General features: G+C 57.4%; 2 protein-coding genes and 1 long non-coding RNA gene across 9 annotated transcripts; 1 reads left to right on the plus strand and 2 right to left on the minus strand.

Annotated features, from left to right (window-relative positions):
* Positions 1–208: 208 nt before the first annotated feature.
* On the minus strand, positions 209–2,408 carry CDK2AP2 (cyclin dependent kinase 2 associated protein 2). Of its 3 annotated transcripts, none has more exons than XM_045486078.1 (4): positions 1,718–2,408; positions 1,320–1,420; positions 1,100–1,232; positions 209–733 (listed from the first exon to the last, which is right to left on the minus strand). In XM_045486078.1, the coding sequence occupies exons 1-4, from the start codon at positions 1,797–1,799 to the stop codon at positions 666–668; spliced, it is 384 nt and encodes a 127-aa protein (XP_045342034.1). In that variant the 5' UTR covers positions 1,800–2,408; the 3' UTR covers positions 209–665. The 3 variants fall into 3 exon arrangements, with proteins under 3 accessions (XP_045342034.1, XP_045342035.1, XP_045342033.1); XM_045486079.1 differs by lacking the exon at positions 1,718–2,408 and adding an exon at positions 1,587–1,702; XM_045486077.1 differs by having other exon boundaries at positions 1,100–1,420; positions 1,718–2,402.
* Positions 1,504–3,694, plus strand: LOC123602008. The gene is made up of 2 exons (XR_006714312.1): positions 1,504–1,689; positions 3,152–3,694. It is a non-coding gene; the product is annotated as an uncharacterized LOC123602008 (long non-coding RNA).
* Positions 3,695–8,578: 4,884 nt separating this feature from the next.
* CABP2 (calcium binding protein 2) lies at positions 8,579–13,772 on the minus strand. 5 transcript variants are annotated; one of them, XM_045487214.1, is made up of 7 exons: positions 12,688–12,834; positions 11,987–12,163; positions 11,376–11,406; positions 10,175–10,309; positions 9,684–9,793; positions 9,423–9,570; positions 8,579–8,833 (listed from the first exon to the last, which is right to left on the minus strand). In XM_045487214.1, the coding sequence occupies exons 1-7, from the start codon at positions 12,742–12,744 to the stop codon at positions 8,808–8,810; spliced, it is 684 nt and encodes a 227-aa protein (XP_045343170.1). In that variant the 5' UTR covers positions 12,745–12,834; the 3' UTR covers positions 8,579–8,807. The 5 variants fall into 5 exon arrangements, with proteins under 5 accessions (XP_045343170.1, XP_045343169.1, XP_045343172.1 ...); XM_045487213.1 differs by having other exon boundaries at positions 10,079–10,309; XM_045487216.1 differs by lacking the exons at positions 11,987–12,163; positions 12,688–12,834 and adding an exon at positions 13,608–13,772.
* Positions 13,773–15,288: the final 1,516 nt, after the last annotated feature.

Consider the following 15,288-nt stretch of genomic DNA (forward strand, 5'->3'; position numbering starts at 1 on the left):
GTTCAACCCTTTCCACAACTGGGAAGGCTGAGGGCAGGAGAAGGGCAAGGTCCCAACCCAAATCAACTGACAGCAAGGGCAAGGCCAGGCTGGGCTCGGCTGCCCTCTCTCTCCCACCACTGCACCGACCCTTTCCCCTCTGTAAGTCTCCTCTTTCCCAATTTCTGCCTGGCTTAGCAGAAGTACCAGACTCAGAAAGACTAAGAGATGAGAGAACAACTCCAAATTATCTTTTATTTATACAAAAAGGGCATATTTAGCAAAAGACACTGAAAAAAGAGTCGCTATGGCCCAGGAGACGAGGCAGGGAGGTGACAGGCCTTCGGAGGCCCTGCTAGGGGAGGAGTCTGGGAAAAGTGGTGAAAAGTCCTGGGTAAGTGCTGAGTGGTGGGGGCCACAGAAAGGAGAACGCTCCAGTTGGATCAACACTGTTGGCAGGTCATGGGTGGGACTCACAGTGACCTCGCTGCTAACTCTTGAAAGAGTCCCAGTTAGTGCTGTCGACTGGAGTGAGAGCCGCCCCTTGGTTCCTGGAGGGCACCCACCACGGGACACAGGACAGGAAGCCCAGGCTGGGAAGTGCAACTCGGGGTGAAGGCCAGGGAGAAGCAGGTGCTCTGCAGTGGCAGGGAAAGGTCCAGATTCGGAGGCGGAGTTGCGTCCTGTTACGTGCGGGCGTTCCGCTCTGTCTCTGCCAGGCACTCTCTGACTAGGGCCCGGGCATGGATGATGCCTGAGGTGGGGATGCGCAAGTGACGTAGAGTGACTCTCCACAGTCCCACCCCTCCCCCCCAGAGGAAGACCCCTCCCTCTCTACCCCCTTTCCTTTCAGTAAAAAGGACAAGGGCTATAATCTAACGAGGGGACTAATACGATTAGAGACGTGGCTAACCCTCAAATCTGCCTTGTTGAAATACAAATGCTCTGGTCCTTCCCCGAAAACGGACTCAATTTCAATTCAATTCAAAACACCTCTCTGGATGGTGATCCTGGCCCTTGTCTAGGCTTGGCTCAGGTGGCCTTCAGATGTCCTTCCCTTCCTCATGAAGGCCTGTCCGGTGTTAGTCTCTTGACCAGGGCGGGTGAAGGCCTCACTTACCTCTCTTCAGACGCTCCATGGCGCTCTTGCTACCAGCATAGGTTGGCCGGATCTCCTTGCCCATCTCCTCTATGACCGACAGCAGGTCCGTGTAGGTGCTCTGGGAGCCCTGGGCGCCCGGTGGCTTCATTGCCTGTGTCAAAAGAGGACAGGGCGATGAACTCAGGCCCCGAGGGGACCTCCAGTCCCCATCCAGAGGCAGTCCCTCAGCCCCACTCACCTGCACATAACCCATGGAGGGCGGTCCGAAGTCGTTAAACAGGGGTCTGAAAGGGGCAGCGGCTCCCGGCACCGAGCCCGATGGCGATGGGACACTTCCGGCTGCAACACGCGCGAGTAAGAGGTCAGCGCGGGGCCAGGACGCCTCCTCCCAGCGTTCCAAGCCCCCGAACGGATTCGCCCGATTCCCTCCAAACGGATGCTTCACTTCAGGAGCTCAACTTCAGGGACAAACCCCTCCCCCTGCACTCCACCAACTAGCCCTTACGTGACCACGCCCACTTCACAGGCCAGCAAACTGAGGCTCAGCGAGGGTAGGCGGCAGGCCCAGTGTTGCAGAACTCAGGCCGTCTTCCCGACCACCCGGGCAGGTGAGCAGGGGTAGAGCTGGATCCTCACCTGTAGGGACCGGGGTGCCGGGCCCAGGGGTGCTGGAGCCGGGGGTACTGCTGGGGGCGGGGGCGATGGGTTTGTAGGACATCCCCAACTCTTGGGTGCGGCGGACGCCGGCCGGCCGCTCCTCCGGGGTTGGCTGCTTGGCCGCTCAGCCGCGCTCTGATTGGTAAACCGGCCGCACGCCCCTGGTAAATAGAGCTCAGGCCGGAAGGGTAGGCGGGCACGAACGCTCTCTCACTCCCTATTGGTGCGCGAAGATGTCACTCGAGCCTCCTCATTGGCCGAGACCGGCCCCAACAGGCCGCAACCGCTGCTGATTGGCCTCCGCCTTTCGGGGCTCGCACCTGTCTGCTCCGGATTGGGCGGTGGCTGACGCCCTACGCAATTGGCGAGTTCGCGGTCCAGGCCGGCGCGCTCTCAATCCGATTAGTCCCAAGGCCCGAGAGGCGGGGCCTCGGAAGCCGGGACCCCGGCCCGGTCCGCCGCGGTTCACGCGGAGGGGTCTTTCCGTGTGCGGGCGCCGCCCTAACGCTTCCCTCGCGCTGTTTTGCACGTCGGCTGCGCTCCACCTGGTCTCGGTCCAGCTGGGGCTGTTATTGCTGCCGCCGCCACCACCGAACGCGCCTTTCTACCGCTCTGGGTGCCGGAGGACGCAGGGCTTTGACGTTCGGAGCCCTGCGTCTCACCCCGTGCGCTTTTACGTCACCTTTCACCGGTTCAACACCCTTTCCCCGGTCCGCGCATGCGCCCTCCTCCTAAAGCCTCCGTGTGTTCCTATGGCAACGGGTCCCTCACCAACGCTACCGCCGCGCCTGTGCTTCTCATTTGCCTAGTGCTCAGGTCCAGGCTGGGTCTCAGGTCCGAGGGCAACCTCAGAGACCCCTCAACCTGGCCCCCCAGACCCCAAGCCGGTGCCTCATACTGACAATAGCAGGAACGGCTCACCTCCGTTGACTACTCACTGCAGGTCGGGCCCTGTCCCAAACTGGTGATGAGAGCATCGACTGGAGTTAAATAAGCTGATGGTTCGAATCTCACACTACCCCCACAGGCGATTTCCTCCTGGGCAAGTTACTCACCTCGGCATGCTTGGGTTTCCCCGTCTTTTAAGAGGTGGACGCTAATAATAACTATCTTATAGGGCTGTCGTGTGGACAAATGAATGTTCATTCTCCTCTTTTCCATCCATTTCTCTACCCAGACCCCTCCCCTGAAATCTCATTCCTCATAACCCTATATCTTAGACTCTCCTCCAAACACTAACCCTTTCTCCCACGCTACTCTTCCTCAAAACTTTTCTGGCCTCGCATACCCCTCATGCCCCGGGTCTGTAGATTTTTCTCATCTGCAGGACATTCGTTCGTTCGTTCGTTCATTCATTCATTCATTCATTCATTCATTCAACAGACATTTTTCTGACTCTATCCTTCGTCCCAGGCCTTGTGCTGGACACTGATGATATGGAAATGAACTGGCCATGGCTTCTGCCCTCAAGGAACTCTTAGTCTCAAGGAGAGACGGACAGGGAAGCGAAGGCACGCAGTATAGTAAGACAATGGGAGGTCTGGTACAGGATGCATTGGAATTTGGAGGAAGGAGCCTGCTTGGTGACATCACAGAAGCCTTCCCAGAGGAGGTGGCGTTCAATTGGCGAATGAGCAAATTAACTGTGATATATCCATATAATGAACTATTATTCAGCAATAAAAGGAAATCATCTATCTCGCCATGAACAGACACGGAGCGGCATATTGCTAAGTGAAAGAAGCCAGTCTGAAAAAACCATGTACTGTATGATTCCAATTGTAGGGCGTTCTGGAAAAAAGGAAACTTCTACATAAGGTAAACAAATGACTGGTTGCCAGGGGTGATGAGGGGTAGAATTAAGTAGCTGAACAAGGGATGTTTTAAATAATTGTTTAGAAGTTTATGTATTTTTTTATAATCTTCTTTCACATTAAAAATTTATTTTTTAGTGTTTATTTTTGAGAGAGAGACAGAACACAAGCGGGGGAGGGGCAGAGAGAGAAAGACACAGAATTCAAAGCAGGCTCCAGGCTCGGAGTTGTCAGCACAGAGCCCGATGCAGGGCTCGAACCCACGAACCGTGAGATCATGACCTGGGCCGAAGTCGGACGCCCGACCCACTGAGCCACCCAGGCACCCTGGACTTTTTTTTTTTTTTAAGTAGCCTTCAAGCCCAGTTTGGAGCCCCATGCTGGGCTTGAACTCATGGCCCTGAGATCAAGACCAGAGCTGAGATCAACAGTGGGATGCTCAACTAACTGAGTCACCCAGTCACCCTGGGGATTTTTGTTTTTTTTTAAGGCATTGAAACCATTCTATATGATACCATAATGGTGGATACAAGATATTAAGCATCTGTCGTAAAGAGTAAGCTTTATGCACAATTTAAAAAATCATTTAGGAGGTCAGGGGATCCCAGGATGGAGTGGAGAATGTGACAAAAGAGTCTAGCTGTTTTACAAATGTACGAGATGGCCTCACTGAAGGGGCGGGTGACTAAGGTGCTAATCTGGAAATGAGTGGATCTGTGACAATGAAGGAGCACTGTCTCTAGTTGAAGTGGTTTCCTGTGGGGGTGTGGGCTGACAATTTTAAAACCACTGTGCACATACACGGGAATTGAAAAGTAAGGAAACGAACATGGATGATTTCTTATTTTTTGGACGAGAAGTTACTTGTAAGCAAGGGGAGGAGGCTAGCATGATCCATGTGATAATGGGTCGGAAATTGGAGACATTAATATGAACTCGTGTTTAGCTCAATATAGAACAGTAGATTCCATACAGAAATATTTAAAAATTGTATATACACAGATTAGTGTACATGCACATCTTCTCTATCAACTGAGAGAGACTAGAAGCAATATAGCACCCAGATCTTGGTTTCTAATAGCATTCTCCAATAAAGTGAACCAGCGTTCCTTGGAGAAAATGGCTAATTCTAAGACTGGGGCAGAAAACAGACAAGATGATCCTGGAGCATCTTATACTGCTAGAAAGTAAGAAAATGCTGAAAAACAAACGAATGAACAAACAAACAAAGAAACTCAAACCCACCACACCCCCAAATCCCCAAACCCTCAATGCCACCATGATGGGGGTATGTCAAAGGGACACAGGAGCTAACTGAAAGGGCTCCCAGTGGCCCAATCTGGAGGAATATGAACAACAAAATTTTTAAAACTTTGGATTATAACTTGTATAAAATAAATATCTATGAGCCCTTACTGACATGTATTTCTATCTCTATTTCTATCTCTGTCTCATCTATCTCTATATCTATATCTAATGGTTGATTAAATAAAGAGAGAGAAGAGACAAATCTATATAGAAGAATTCCAAGTAATTTATGTAGAGACTCTGTCCTTAATGAGGTGGGCTCACCCCTTAAGTGTGGGCTATGCAGAGTAACTTTCTTCCAGAGAGTGTAGTACATAATGGGCGAAAGAAAAAGTAATTTTGTAGTATAGAAACCTGACAAACACTACCTCAAGCCAGGTGATCAAGGTCAACATCAACAGTGAAGTCATGTTGATGCTATGTACCCTTTTTTTTTTTTTTTTTTTTTCCAACGTTTATTTATTTTTGGGACAGAGAGAGACAGAGCATGAACAGGGGAGGGGCAGAGAGAGAGGGAGACACAGAATCGGAAACAGGCTCCAGGCTCTGAGCCATCAGCCCAGAGCCCGACGCGGGGCTCGAACTCACGGACCGCGAGATCGTGACCTGGCTGAAGTCGGACGCTTAACCGACTGCGCCACCCAGGCGCCCCCGATGCTATGTACCCTTGATATGATGGGATGAGAAGGGCACTTTACCTCTGTGGTCTTCCTCCTACAAACCCATAACCCCGGACTAATCATGAGGGGAACATCAGACAAATCCCAACTTAGGGACTTTCTGTAAGATACCTGACCAGTGTTCCTTAAAACTGTCAAGATCAGAAAAATGAAACAACACAAGGGAAGCCTGAGAAACTTTCACAACCAAGAGGAGTTTGAGGAGGCATGATGCCTAATGTAATGTGGTGTCCAGGGTGGCATTCTGGACAGCAAAAGGATAGTCGGGGAAAATTACGAAATCTGCATAGAATATAGATTTTAGTTAATAATTACGTGTGTTTATTAATAGCAACAAATGGACCATTCTAACATAAGATATTAATAGAGCATGATGGCTAATTTTAAGTGCCAACGTGCCTGGGTCACAAATGCCCAGATGTTTGGCTAAATGTGACTTTGGGTGTGACTGCGAGGGTGTTTCTGGATGCAATTAACATCCACTGAATTGGAGGACTGAGTAAAGCAGATGGCCCTTCCAATGATGGGTGGGTGGGCCTTATCCAATCAGTTGAAGACCCAGATGGAGCACCAAGGCTGAGTAAGAGGGAACTTGGCCTGCTCGAGGGTCGAGGCAGGACATCTGTCTTCGAAACTTTGCTGGTCCTCAGTCCTTCAGGCTCAGACTGGAACTGAAACACCAGTTCCCCTGGCTCTCCACCTTGCTGACTGTCAACCTTGGGACTGCTCAGCACCTATAATCACCTGAGCCAATTCCTTACAGTAAATAGCTACACACACACACACACACACACACACGTCTTCTATTGGTTCTGTTCTCTGGAGAACCTTGCCCAAGCTGGCTGTGGCGGATTGTATACAGGAACTCCCCATAGTATCTTCAAGATACTTCTGTAAGCCTAGAACTGTTCTAAATAAAATAAGTGGATGTAATGTCTTGATGTGGGTGATGGTTCCCTGAGTGCACACACATATAAAAATTCATTGAGCTGTACATGTAAGGTTTATACACCTCATTGAATTCTATAGTCAGCAAACTATTTAAAGTGGACTTAATTGGGGTGCCTGGGTGGCTCAGTCAGTTGAGTGTCTGACTCTTGATTTCTGCTCAGGTCCTGATCCCCAGGTCGTGGGATGGAGCCCTGAGTCTGGTTCCATGCTGAGTGTGAAGCCTGCTTGGGATTCTCTCTCCCTCTCCCTTTGCCCCTTTCTCCCACTCACTCTCTCTTAAAAAAAAAAAAAAAAAGAAAAAATCAATAAAATGGACTCAATGTAAGTCTGAGTTTACAGTTTCTTTTGGAAACCCAGAAGATCTCGTAGCTCCAGCCTGCTCCAGCTGGCCACAGCCTACGGGGTTGGGGGGCAGGTGCCCCCACTAAGCGGAGAAGGGGCTCTTGGCTCAGGACAGTCTCTGCCCGCTCACTGTTTCTTCCCGGCCCTGGGCCCTGCTCCAGCGGTTACTCTGTTGGGACTTTCTGGGCCAGCAGCTTTTTGGGGGTAGGAAGGCATATAGGAGATTTGGAGGAGCTGTGGGCACTTTGGGGGGCCAGCAGATACAGGGCGGCCAATTATCACCATCCCATCGCCATCCCCTCCCCCTCCCCCCGCCCCAACCACAGAGCCTGCCAGGCGGGAGCCCGCGGGCCACGTCCGTCACCACCCCCAGCCCCTGCAGAGGGGACGGACGATGCCATTTGTGCCAGCAGGTGGAGGGTGGTGGCAGGGAGGGGGGGTGGTGGCAGGAGAGGGGGTGGGCCCGAGCCCCCAGGGAAGCTCTGGGGCTGGGGCAGCTCCTTCTCATCCCCAGGCCTGCCAGACTGGCAGGAGAGATCCCCTAATTGAGAATTAGGGATTAATTGGGATCTGCCGGGCGAGTGGTGCTGAGACCGCCCCGGCACCTCGGCGTCCAGGCTCTGGGTGGCCCCCTGCCCTCTCTGTCCCTAAGCCATCTTGTCGGCAGCAGCGATGGTGACGACCAGGCGGGGGCGCTGTAAGCTCCCTCCCCTTCTCGACCAAAAGGTCAAGGCTCCCTCCCGGCAGGTGGGAACAGCCGTGGGTCAGGCAGTGCTCTGCGAGGCAAACCTTTGCTGCAGTTAGCAGAGGCCAGGGCCCGGCTCCACGGTGACTCGAGGCACCGGCTTGTTGGGGCTGTGATTTTAGAGTCCCGGGGCCTGGCTGTAAGTCCCACCTCGGCTTCGTCCTAACTGTGTGTGATTCTATGCCAGCCCTCAACCTCCCAGAGCCTTCTGGTGCCTGAAGAAGCGGCTGGATTAATCTGGGGGCGATGGGGGCGGGGGGGGGGGGGGTTGTCATGGCCAGTTCCTGAACAGAAGTGTGGCAAAATGTAACGCTTTAGAAAGAATAATCTGGCAGCACGTGCTGCATGGACTGGGCGGGGAGAGACGGCGGTGGGGCCGTGTGACCGCTAGCAAGGTGGCTTAGACTCAGCGTCTTGGTTTCCTCCGTTTGCAGAACGGGGCTCTAAGGACCACGGCAGCTCTGAAGCGAGGGGACGTGTCGTTTGGGTCCCCCCGGAAGCAGACGCTGAGGTGAAGTCAGGAATGCAAGAGAGAGAGGGCGAGGAAGCGGGCTTGGGCAGGAGAGCCTCTGAGCGGATGCCGACCTGGCCCCTGCCGTGCTCAGGCGTTTGAGGCGGGAACCCCAAAGCTGATGTGTATCCGAAGGGGCCCGTCTGTCACTCACTCCTCCCAGCTGACCTTCCAGCTCTTTCTCCCTCCCAGAGTACGTGAGGTTGGCCTGGGAAAAGCCCTCACTCCCTTGTGCTACCCTCTGTTGTAACCCCGGCCCTGACGGGAGCCCTTTTGCGGGATGAGGGGCCAGTGCCCATCCCAGCTCTGGGGGAAGCAGGTGGCGTTTACTCATCTAGGGACGTTTCCTGATACTGGCTCTGGGAGGGGCCCAGAATCCAGAAAGGGTCCCTGCCCACCTGGAGTTCACGGTCGAGGGATCTTATAACTTTTGGGGGGCCAAACACTGCGTCCTCCAGGGTAAACAAACGAGAAGCAGAAGCCATCCCCTCAGGCTCCAAGACACTTTACTCTCAGAGAGACAGGGACGGGCAGTGGGGCTTGGTGGGGAAGCGGGGGTGAGGGTGAGGGCGGGACAGGGTGTTGCCCACAGGCAGGGTAGGGAGGCGGTCGGTGGGGGGGGGAGGGTCAGCTGGGAGCAGAGGGTTTCCGGGCGCACGCTGGCAGGCAGTGGCTGTGGTCCCAAGTCCCGTCTCCTGCCTCCAGCTTCGGTGCAGACTCAGCGAGACATCATTCGCACAAACTCTGCCAGGACAAAGCCAAGGTTGCGGGTCTGCAGTCTGGACCCCGGTAGGGGTGAGACCAATATATTGGCCTTGAGGTGGGAGGAGGTGTGGTCCAGGGCAGAGCCCACAAGGGAGTCTTCTGGATCTGGGGAATGGGCCCCCAGGCGAAGAAGAGGGGCTTTGCTTTACAAAACGAAACGAAACAGAGAAACAGCAGCAACGACAAGACCCCCAAACCTCGTAACTGAACCTGTTTTCCTCTTTGCTTTGGCTGCTAGGAAGCTCAGGAACAACTCTGGGAGAATTTGTACATACTGATTTTCCTTGGCTTCCTGTCATTATTTAACCCTGGTTTTCCCCCTGGGGCAACGCGGCCTAGAGGAAGAACGAGGTTCTGGTCAACCCGCCTGGCTTCCCATCTTGGCCACATCCACATCTTTGGCCAAGCGCTCCCGCCTCCCTAAGAGCTGACTGTCTTGTCCTGCTCCCGGGGAGAGGGCACAGAGTGCCTAGCGCACGGCGCCGATGCCCCTTTGGTCATTCCCTTGAGCTCTTAAACACCTCCGGGGGTTGTGCTGGCGCTAAGCGCGGAGGGCAGTGGGCGGTACCTTCAAAGTCCACCAGGCCGTCCCCGTTGAGGTCAATGTCGTGGAGGACCTCGTCCACCTCCCGCTGGCTGAGGCGCTCCCCCAGCAGGGCCTTGAGGGCTGCCCGCAGCTCACCCAAGCTGATGCGGCCATCCCCGTTGGTGTCGAACTGTGGCGGCGTGGGTCGAGGCGTTGAGTCCCCGGCCAAACCGCGCATTCACTCAGCCCTCCGTCACGGCAGACCCGAGGCCCCTGCCCTCCCTCCAGCCCCAGGGGCCGCACCTCCCGAAAGGCATCTCGAAGCTCCCTGACGCCGATCATGTCTGCCGTCTCTGCCAGCAGCTTGGGGCCCATCAGCTCGACGAAGTCCTCAAAGTCCACCTTCCCGCCACCTGGGGGCCGTACCCGTCAGGGACCCCAGGCAACCAGAGACCCCTGCCCGGCCCCGGCCCTCCCCTGCCCTCCTCTCCTGGCCCGTGTCCCTCTCCCCCGCCCCCCTAAACGGGTCCTTCCCTCTCGCGGGGCCCCGTAGGCTGGATCATCTGCTCAGTTTCCTCATCTAAAAAGTGGGGATAACGGTCCTTGCCCCCCCCCCCACCTTGTAGGGGATGGGGAGATTCTTCAGAGGCAGAGCAAGCCCTTGAGAATGACCAGGGTCCCCGGCTCTGGGGGCCAACCTGTGGAGGCATCTCTCTTCCCTGGGCCGCCCAGCTGCTCAAGCCATGGCCATGGCCCCTGGAGAACTGGGCTTGGGGCAGGTCTGAGGCACGTACTGATTTGCTGTGAAATCTCGATGAGTTCCATCTCAGTGGGCATGTAGCCCAGGGTCCGCATGCAGGCGCCCAGCTCCCGGTAGCCGATGTAGCCGTCACGGTCTCGGTCAAACTCCTGGAAGGCGATCTGCAGCTCTGCCGGGCAGGGCGGGGTCAGTCCTTCCCACTCGTCCCCCCGGACCCCAGCCTGGACCAGCACACCCTTCCTTCGTCCTTTGGTCGAATCGTTTCCTCCTTGTAAACGTCAGTTTCTCTTTGCTGTCTCAGGGCCTTTGCATGTGCTAGTTCTTTAATTCATTCTTTCAACAAATATTTAAGGAGCATCTACTATGTGCCAAGCTCTGCTCTAGGTAGTGGGGATAAGGAAGGAAGGAAGGAAGGAAGGAAGGAAGGAAGGAAGGAGGAAGGAAGGAGGAAGGAAGGAGGAAGGAAGGAAGAAGGAAGGAGGAAGGAAGGAAGGAGGAAGGAAGGAAGGAGGAAGGAAGGAGGAAGGAAGGAAGGAGGAAGGAAGGAAGGAAGGAAGGAAGGAAGGAAGGAAGGAAGGAGGGAGGAAGGAAGGAAGAGGAAGGAAGGAAGGAAGAAAGGAAGGAAGGAGGAAGGAAGGAAGGAAGGAAGGAAGGAAGGAGGAAGAAGGAAGGAGGAAGGAAGGAAGGAAGGAAGGAAAAGAAAGGAAACAATCCCTAACCTCATGGAGCTCATGGAGCTCACATTCTGGAACACTCTTCCCTCTTCTGGTCTTCGGGTCACCTGCCCAAGAAAGTCTTCCGTCTAAATTCAGTCCCCTCCAGCCCATTTGTTCATTTCTTTGCCAGCGCTTAGCATCATTTGTACTTGTTGACTCATTGACATCTGCCCCCACCCCCCCGAGGACATGGGCTGTATCTGTCCAGTTTGCCACACTCCCTGTGCCCAGCACAGGGCCAGGCACGCAGTAGGCACCCAGGAGGCGTTTGCTCAATGAACAAACAAAAGGGAAGTGAGACCCACCTGGCGAATGAGACCTGGGGACTGACAGCTGGGGGCTCTGTCAACCCCTCCCCGTTCGGTCTCGTCCCCATCTCTCTGTGATCTCCTGCAGCCCTTCTCTTGCCCCTAGTTCCTTCCTGGTGGAGACCACCGAGGCCCCACCCAGTGTCCCCACCCTGTGCGCTCCGCCCTTTGTCCACCCCTCTGGAGACTAGTCTTTTCCAAAATGCTTTACCTTCGATCTCCTCTGGCCGCAGCTCCCGGTCCTGGAGGGGGGGTGGCGCACAGAGAAGTTAAGAATCCCCTGGACCACCCTGACACCTGCACCCCTTCCTCTTGTTCTTTGGGGCTCCCCAGTCAGCACCCCCAACGTGCACGGGCAGTGCCTGGGTCATCTGACACTGCTCAGGGCTGGTGGCTGCCACCGGTTCCCGCCCACTGGCCCGGGCGTCTTGGGCCACCCCTTCCGTGCCCCCTGCCCAGACCTCTGCCCACCTCCTGCCCCTCCCCTTGCAGAGGTCGCAGAGCTCCATTTGCCAGAGGTGGATCTGGGGTCGGGCAGAGCCTCAGACGTGGCCCTGGGGACCTCCGTGTGTCTCTCTTGTTCTCTGTCTCGGAGGCCCTGCCACCTCCCTGCCCACCCCCTGGGTGGCTGTCTCTTAGGTTCTCTGTCCCCTCTCTTCTCTCTTTCCTGGTAGGTCTCCTTGGGTCTCCCCGCTGTTTGATCCCCTTGATGTTTTCTCCACTCTTCTCTGTCCCACCCCCTGGATCTGTGTGCCTTTGCTCCAAAGACCCCACTCAAGGAGAGGCAGAGTGGAGGCAAAGGCAGGGGCTTGCCATACATACGAGCTGGGTGGCCGCGATGCTGGGCCGCAGGAAGATGCAGGCGGGCCCCACCAGGCTGCTGAGCACCGAGTAACCCTGGATGCCCGGCCCAGGGTCCCCCCGCTCCTCGGGGCTGGGGCCGGGGCCGGGGCTGTGGTGGGAGCGCCCTGGGGGGGAGCTGGGCCACTGCCAGCGCTCCTGCGGCAGAGCCAGCTGTGAGCCGGGGCGGCGGCCCCTCCACCCTCATTCACCAGCCTCTCCCATCTTTGGAACCGGGCACAGGAGATTGGGGGCCTTCACCCATCAATACTCTAGGCCGGAAGGGTCCACCCCCTTACCGTTCAACTGGGCAAACCGAGGCCCCCGAAAAGGCAAGGGACTGGACCAAGGTTGCTCAGAAAGCCGGTGGCAGAGTGGGACCTTCAGCTCCGGCTCTGGCCGGCACAGGGCAGCTGGATGGGCACCCGGGGGGGCCTGATGAGTTTGGCGGGAAGGCCCGGGGGTCTGTGGGAGCCAGGACCGCAAGGGGCCGGAGTCTGGGGCCTTCCCCCGGGGAAATCTTGACTGGTCTAGGGTGGCGGGAACCACCCCCTCCACCCGCCTGCCCTGCTCCACCTCTAACCCCAGCCCGGCCCTCACACAGGACTCTGCCCACCCCACCTGACCCTTCCAGGCTCCAGCCCAGCCTCCTGGCCTTGGCTTCTCCCCCTTAGCCGTCCTACCTTAGGCCCCCGATGTCGAGGCCGTTTGGCACAGTTTCCCATGGGCTCCTGAACCATGCCAGGCCTGGAGTCCTGGGGGCGGCCCAGGGCTGGGCCTCAGCGGATGCTGTGGGCTCCTGTCTGCCCCCAGCTGTCCCCAGTGAGAGCCTGGGAGCATTGCAGGGGATTTTCCTAGGGTTTCGCGGGGAAGATTGGGAGCGGGTGGGCAGGCGGGGAGCCGTGGGCCCGGGGGCTTGGGTCCTAATCCAGGATTATCTCTGAGCATCCCTGCTGGTGAGGGGGGCCACTCAGGAGCCAAGGCCCCCTGGAAGGCACAGCCTCCCTGCGCTCACTCTGAGGGTCTTCTGGGCACCTCCTCTCCAGCACTTTCTCCCCCAACCCCTACCCCGAATCTCCCCCAATTAGGAGAGACTTAATGTCTTCAGAAGCAGGGCCCGGACACGGGAGGAGGAAACCAGGTGCCCAGGGTGCCAGGGCGGGCTGGGGCACCTCTCCCCTCAGAATGGTGGTATGAACTCGGCAGGCCCTGCCCCTACCGCCTGTCCTGAGAGGAGGCCGTCTTGGCCCGGTCCAGAAAGCTCCTGACCCTCCGGGCCAGGGCCCTTGCTCTCACCTTAGAGCCCCTGGCCAGCCTGCCCGCCCTCGGCACCTCTGCCTGGACCAGCCCCCCGACCCTGTACTCAGGTGAAGAGCGGAAGGGAGACAGCTCTGGGTGCTGTGGGCTGGACGCGGGCTTCGGTGAGGGCAGAGGTGGGGAGAGACGCCAGCCTCCGTCCTGGGCAGCTGACTGAGCCTGCCTCCCACCTGCACGTCCCGGGGCTCCTCCCTGAGCTCTCCCCTGGGTCTGTCCTACAGGGTCCCGGTTGCGGCGGGGGATCCCCGCGGCTCCCTCTGGCGCCCCACACCCCCGTCCCCTTTACCTGCCCGTAGGCTGCCTGCACCTGGGCCTCCAGTTCCTTGAGGAGTGCCCGCCGCCTGTTGGCTGCTGGGCTGGCAGGGGCCCGGCTGGGCCCTGGGGTGCCCTCAGAGGGGCTGGGGTCCCCCGCGGGGAGACTGCCATCCGCCTGGCCCTGGGGAAGGGCCATGGAGACCGCCTCCTCTTCCCACTCTGGTCGCCCCGTTCCTGCGGGAGGGTGGCTGAGTGGGCAGCTGTGGGTGCGGTCCCCACAGGCTCCCGGGTACTTTCCCCTGTCCCTCTCTCCACAGGCTGGTAGGGCTCTCCCCTGTTGCTCACCCAAGTCCTAGCCTCCCCCAACCCACCGGTCTCCAGCCCCATGCTGGCCACGGACTACCTTGCAGAGCCCTGGTCACCTGGTCACCTGGCCTTTCTGGCTTATGGTCTCCCCCCCCCCGGCCCCCCGCCATTTGGGTCTTGCTCGCTGCATCTCTCTGCCCATCTCTCTGCGTCTGTCTCGCCCACGGCCCCTTGCCAGCCCCCCTGCACTCTGCTGACATTTGCCCTGCTGTCTCTGGGGGTCTCTCTGACCTCTCATACCCATCTCTGTCACTCCCTCCCTCTGCTCCGTTGGTCCATCTGTCTGTCTGTCCATCCTTGCTCTTCCTATTTTCCCTTCCCGCACCGCCCCCCCCCCCCCAGGATGACTCCTGGATTCTGGAAAGACAGCACCCCCCCCCCACCATCCTGGCCCCAGACGTCCCCCCTTCTCCCTACCCAGAGCCCCAGAGCAGCTCTGAGCTTCCCCACCTCCTGCCAGCACCTCTCACCTACCTTCTGCTGACCTCCGGCCTCTCGTTTGTCAGGGAGAAATGTGGGGCTGGGCCAGGCAGCCCCCACTGGCCTCTTGTGCCCCCCTGTTCTGTCCCCAGCCCTCTGACTGCCCAGCTGTGTGCGCTTCGCCACCCAGAATGAGGTCAGTTGTCCTGCCCCGGCCCCGCTCCAGGCCCCTCATGATTTATTCACCTGCCCCCCGCACCAGCCTTTGTCTGAGGGAAACGGATCCCTCCAGACACCTGCCACCTGAGCCGGTGGCTCTGGCCTCCCTCAGCCACACGAATGGCCACCCATTCGTGCATTCCTTTTGCACACATCCGAGGCTGGGACCGAGCCTCCGGCCAGCGGCTGGGGCTACGCAGACAGACCATGTCTGCCCCGAAGGCCCTGCTCTCAGGCACCGCTGACTCAGGAAAGGGCCCCAGACAGTCTAAGTACTCGGGAGCACTGGCCCAGGCATCAGGGAGGCTTCATGGAGGAGAAGGGAGAACGGGGCCTCCCTTTTAGGCATTGCCCACCTATGTTTAACCCATGCTCAGCCCTGGGTGAGTGCTGGGACCCTGGCGGCGATCAACTGTGAATGTGGAGGGCTTCGGGTGCTGGAATCCAACGGAGTATGTTAGGCGGAGGCCCTCAGGCGGGGAGGCAGGGCTCACACCCCCAGGCGGAGGTCCTCAGAGGGGAGGCAGCGGTCAGTGCCCCTGGAGGAGGTAGGATGGCAAGAGGCCGGAGAAAATTCCAGACGGGTGGCATCTTCAACAAGTGTTTGTGGAACACCTGCTATATGGCTTCCTGGGTGTTGGGGACCAGTCCCTGCCTCCTGGAACCTTCCACCTGGTGGGAGATACACATTCAGCAGACCCAGAATG

Source organism: Leopardus geoffroyi, chromosome D1 (genome assembly GCF_018350155.1).
Source record: "Leopardus geoffroyi isolate Oge1 chromosome D1, O.geoffroyi_Oge1_pat1.0, whole genome shotgun sequence".
NCBI lineage: Eukaryota > Metazoa > Chordata > Mammalia > Carnivora > Felidae > Leopardus > Leopardus geoffroyi.

Bases quoted from the DNA above. Each gene is read 5' to 3' on its own strand.
- CDK2AP2 (XM_045486077.1), bottom strand. From the start codon at position 1,799: ATGTCCTACAAACCCATCGCCCCCGCCCCCAGCAGTACCCCCGGCTCC. The intron at 1,421-1,717 runs GTGAGGATCCAG...CGCGTGTTGCAG, and splicing joins CGGCACCCCGGTCCCTACAG to CCGGAAGTGTCCCATCGCCA. The intron at 734-1,099 runs GTAAGTGAGGCC...TCCCCACCTCAG, and splicing joins CATGGAGCGTCTGAAGAGAG to GCATCATCCATGCCCGGGCC.
- CABP2 (XM_045487213.1), bottom strand. From the start codon at position 12,744: ATGGTTCAGGAGCCCATGGGAAACTGTGCCAAACGGCCTCGACATCGG. The intron at 12,164-12,687 runs GTAGGACGGCTA...GCTCTGCCGCAG, and splicing joins CTCGACATCGGGGGCCTAAG to GAGCGCTGGCAGTGGCCCAG. The intron at 9,794-10,078 runs GTTGGCCCCCAG...TACGGCCCCCAG, and splicing joins GAAGAGAGATGCCTCCACAG to GTGGCGGGAAGGTGGACTTT.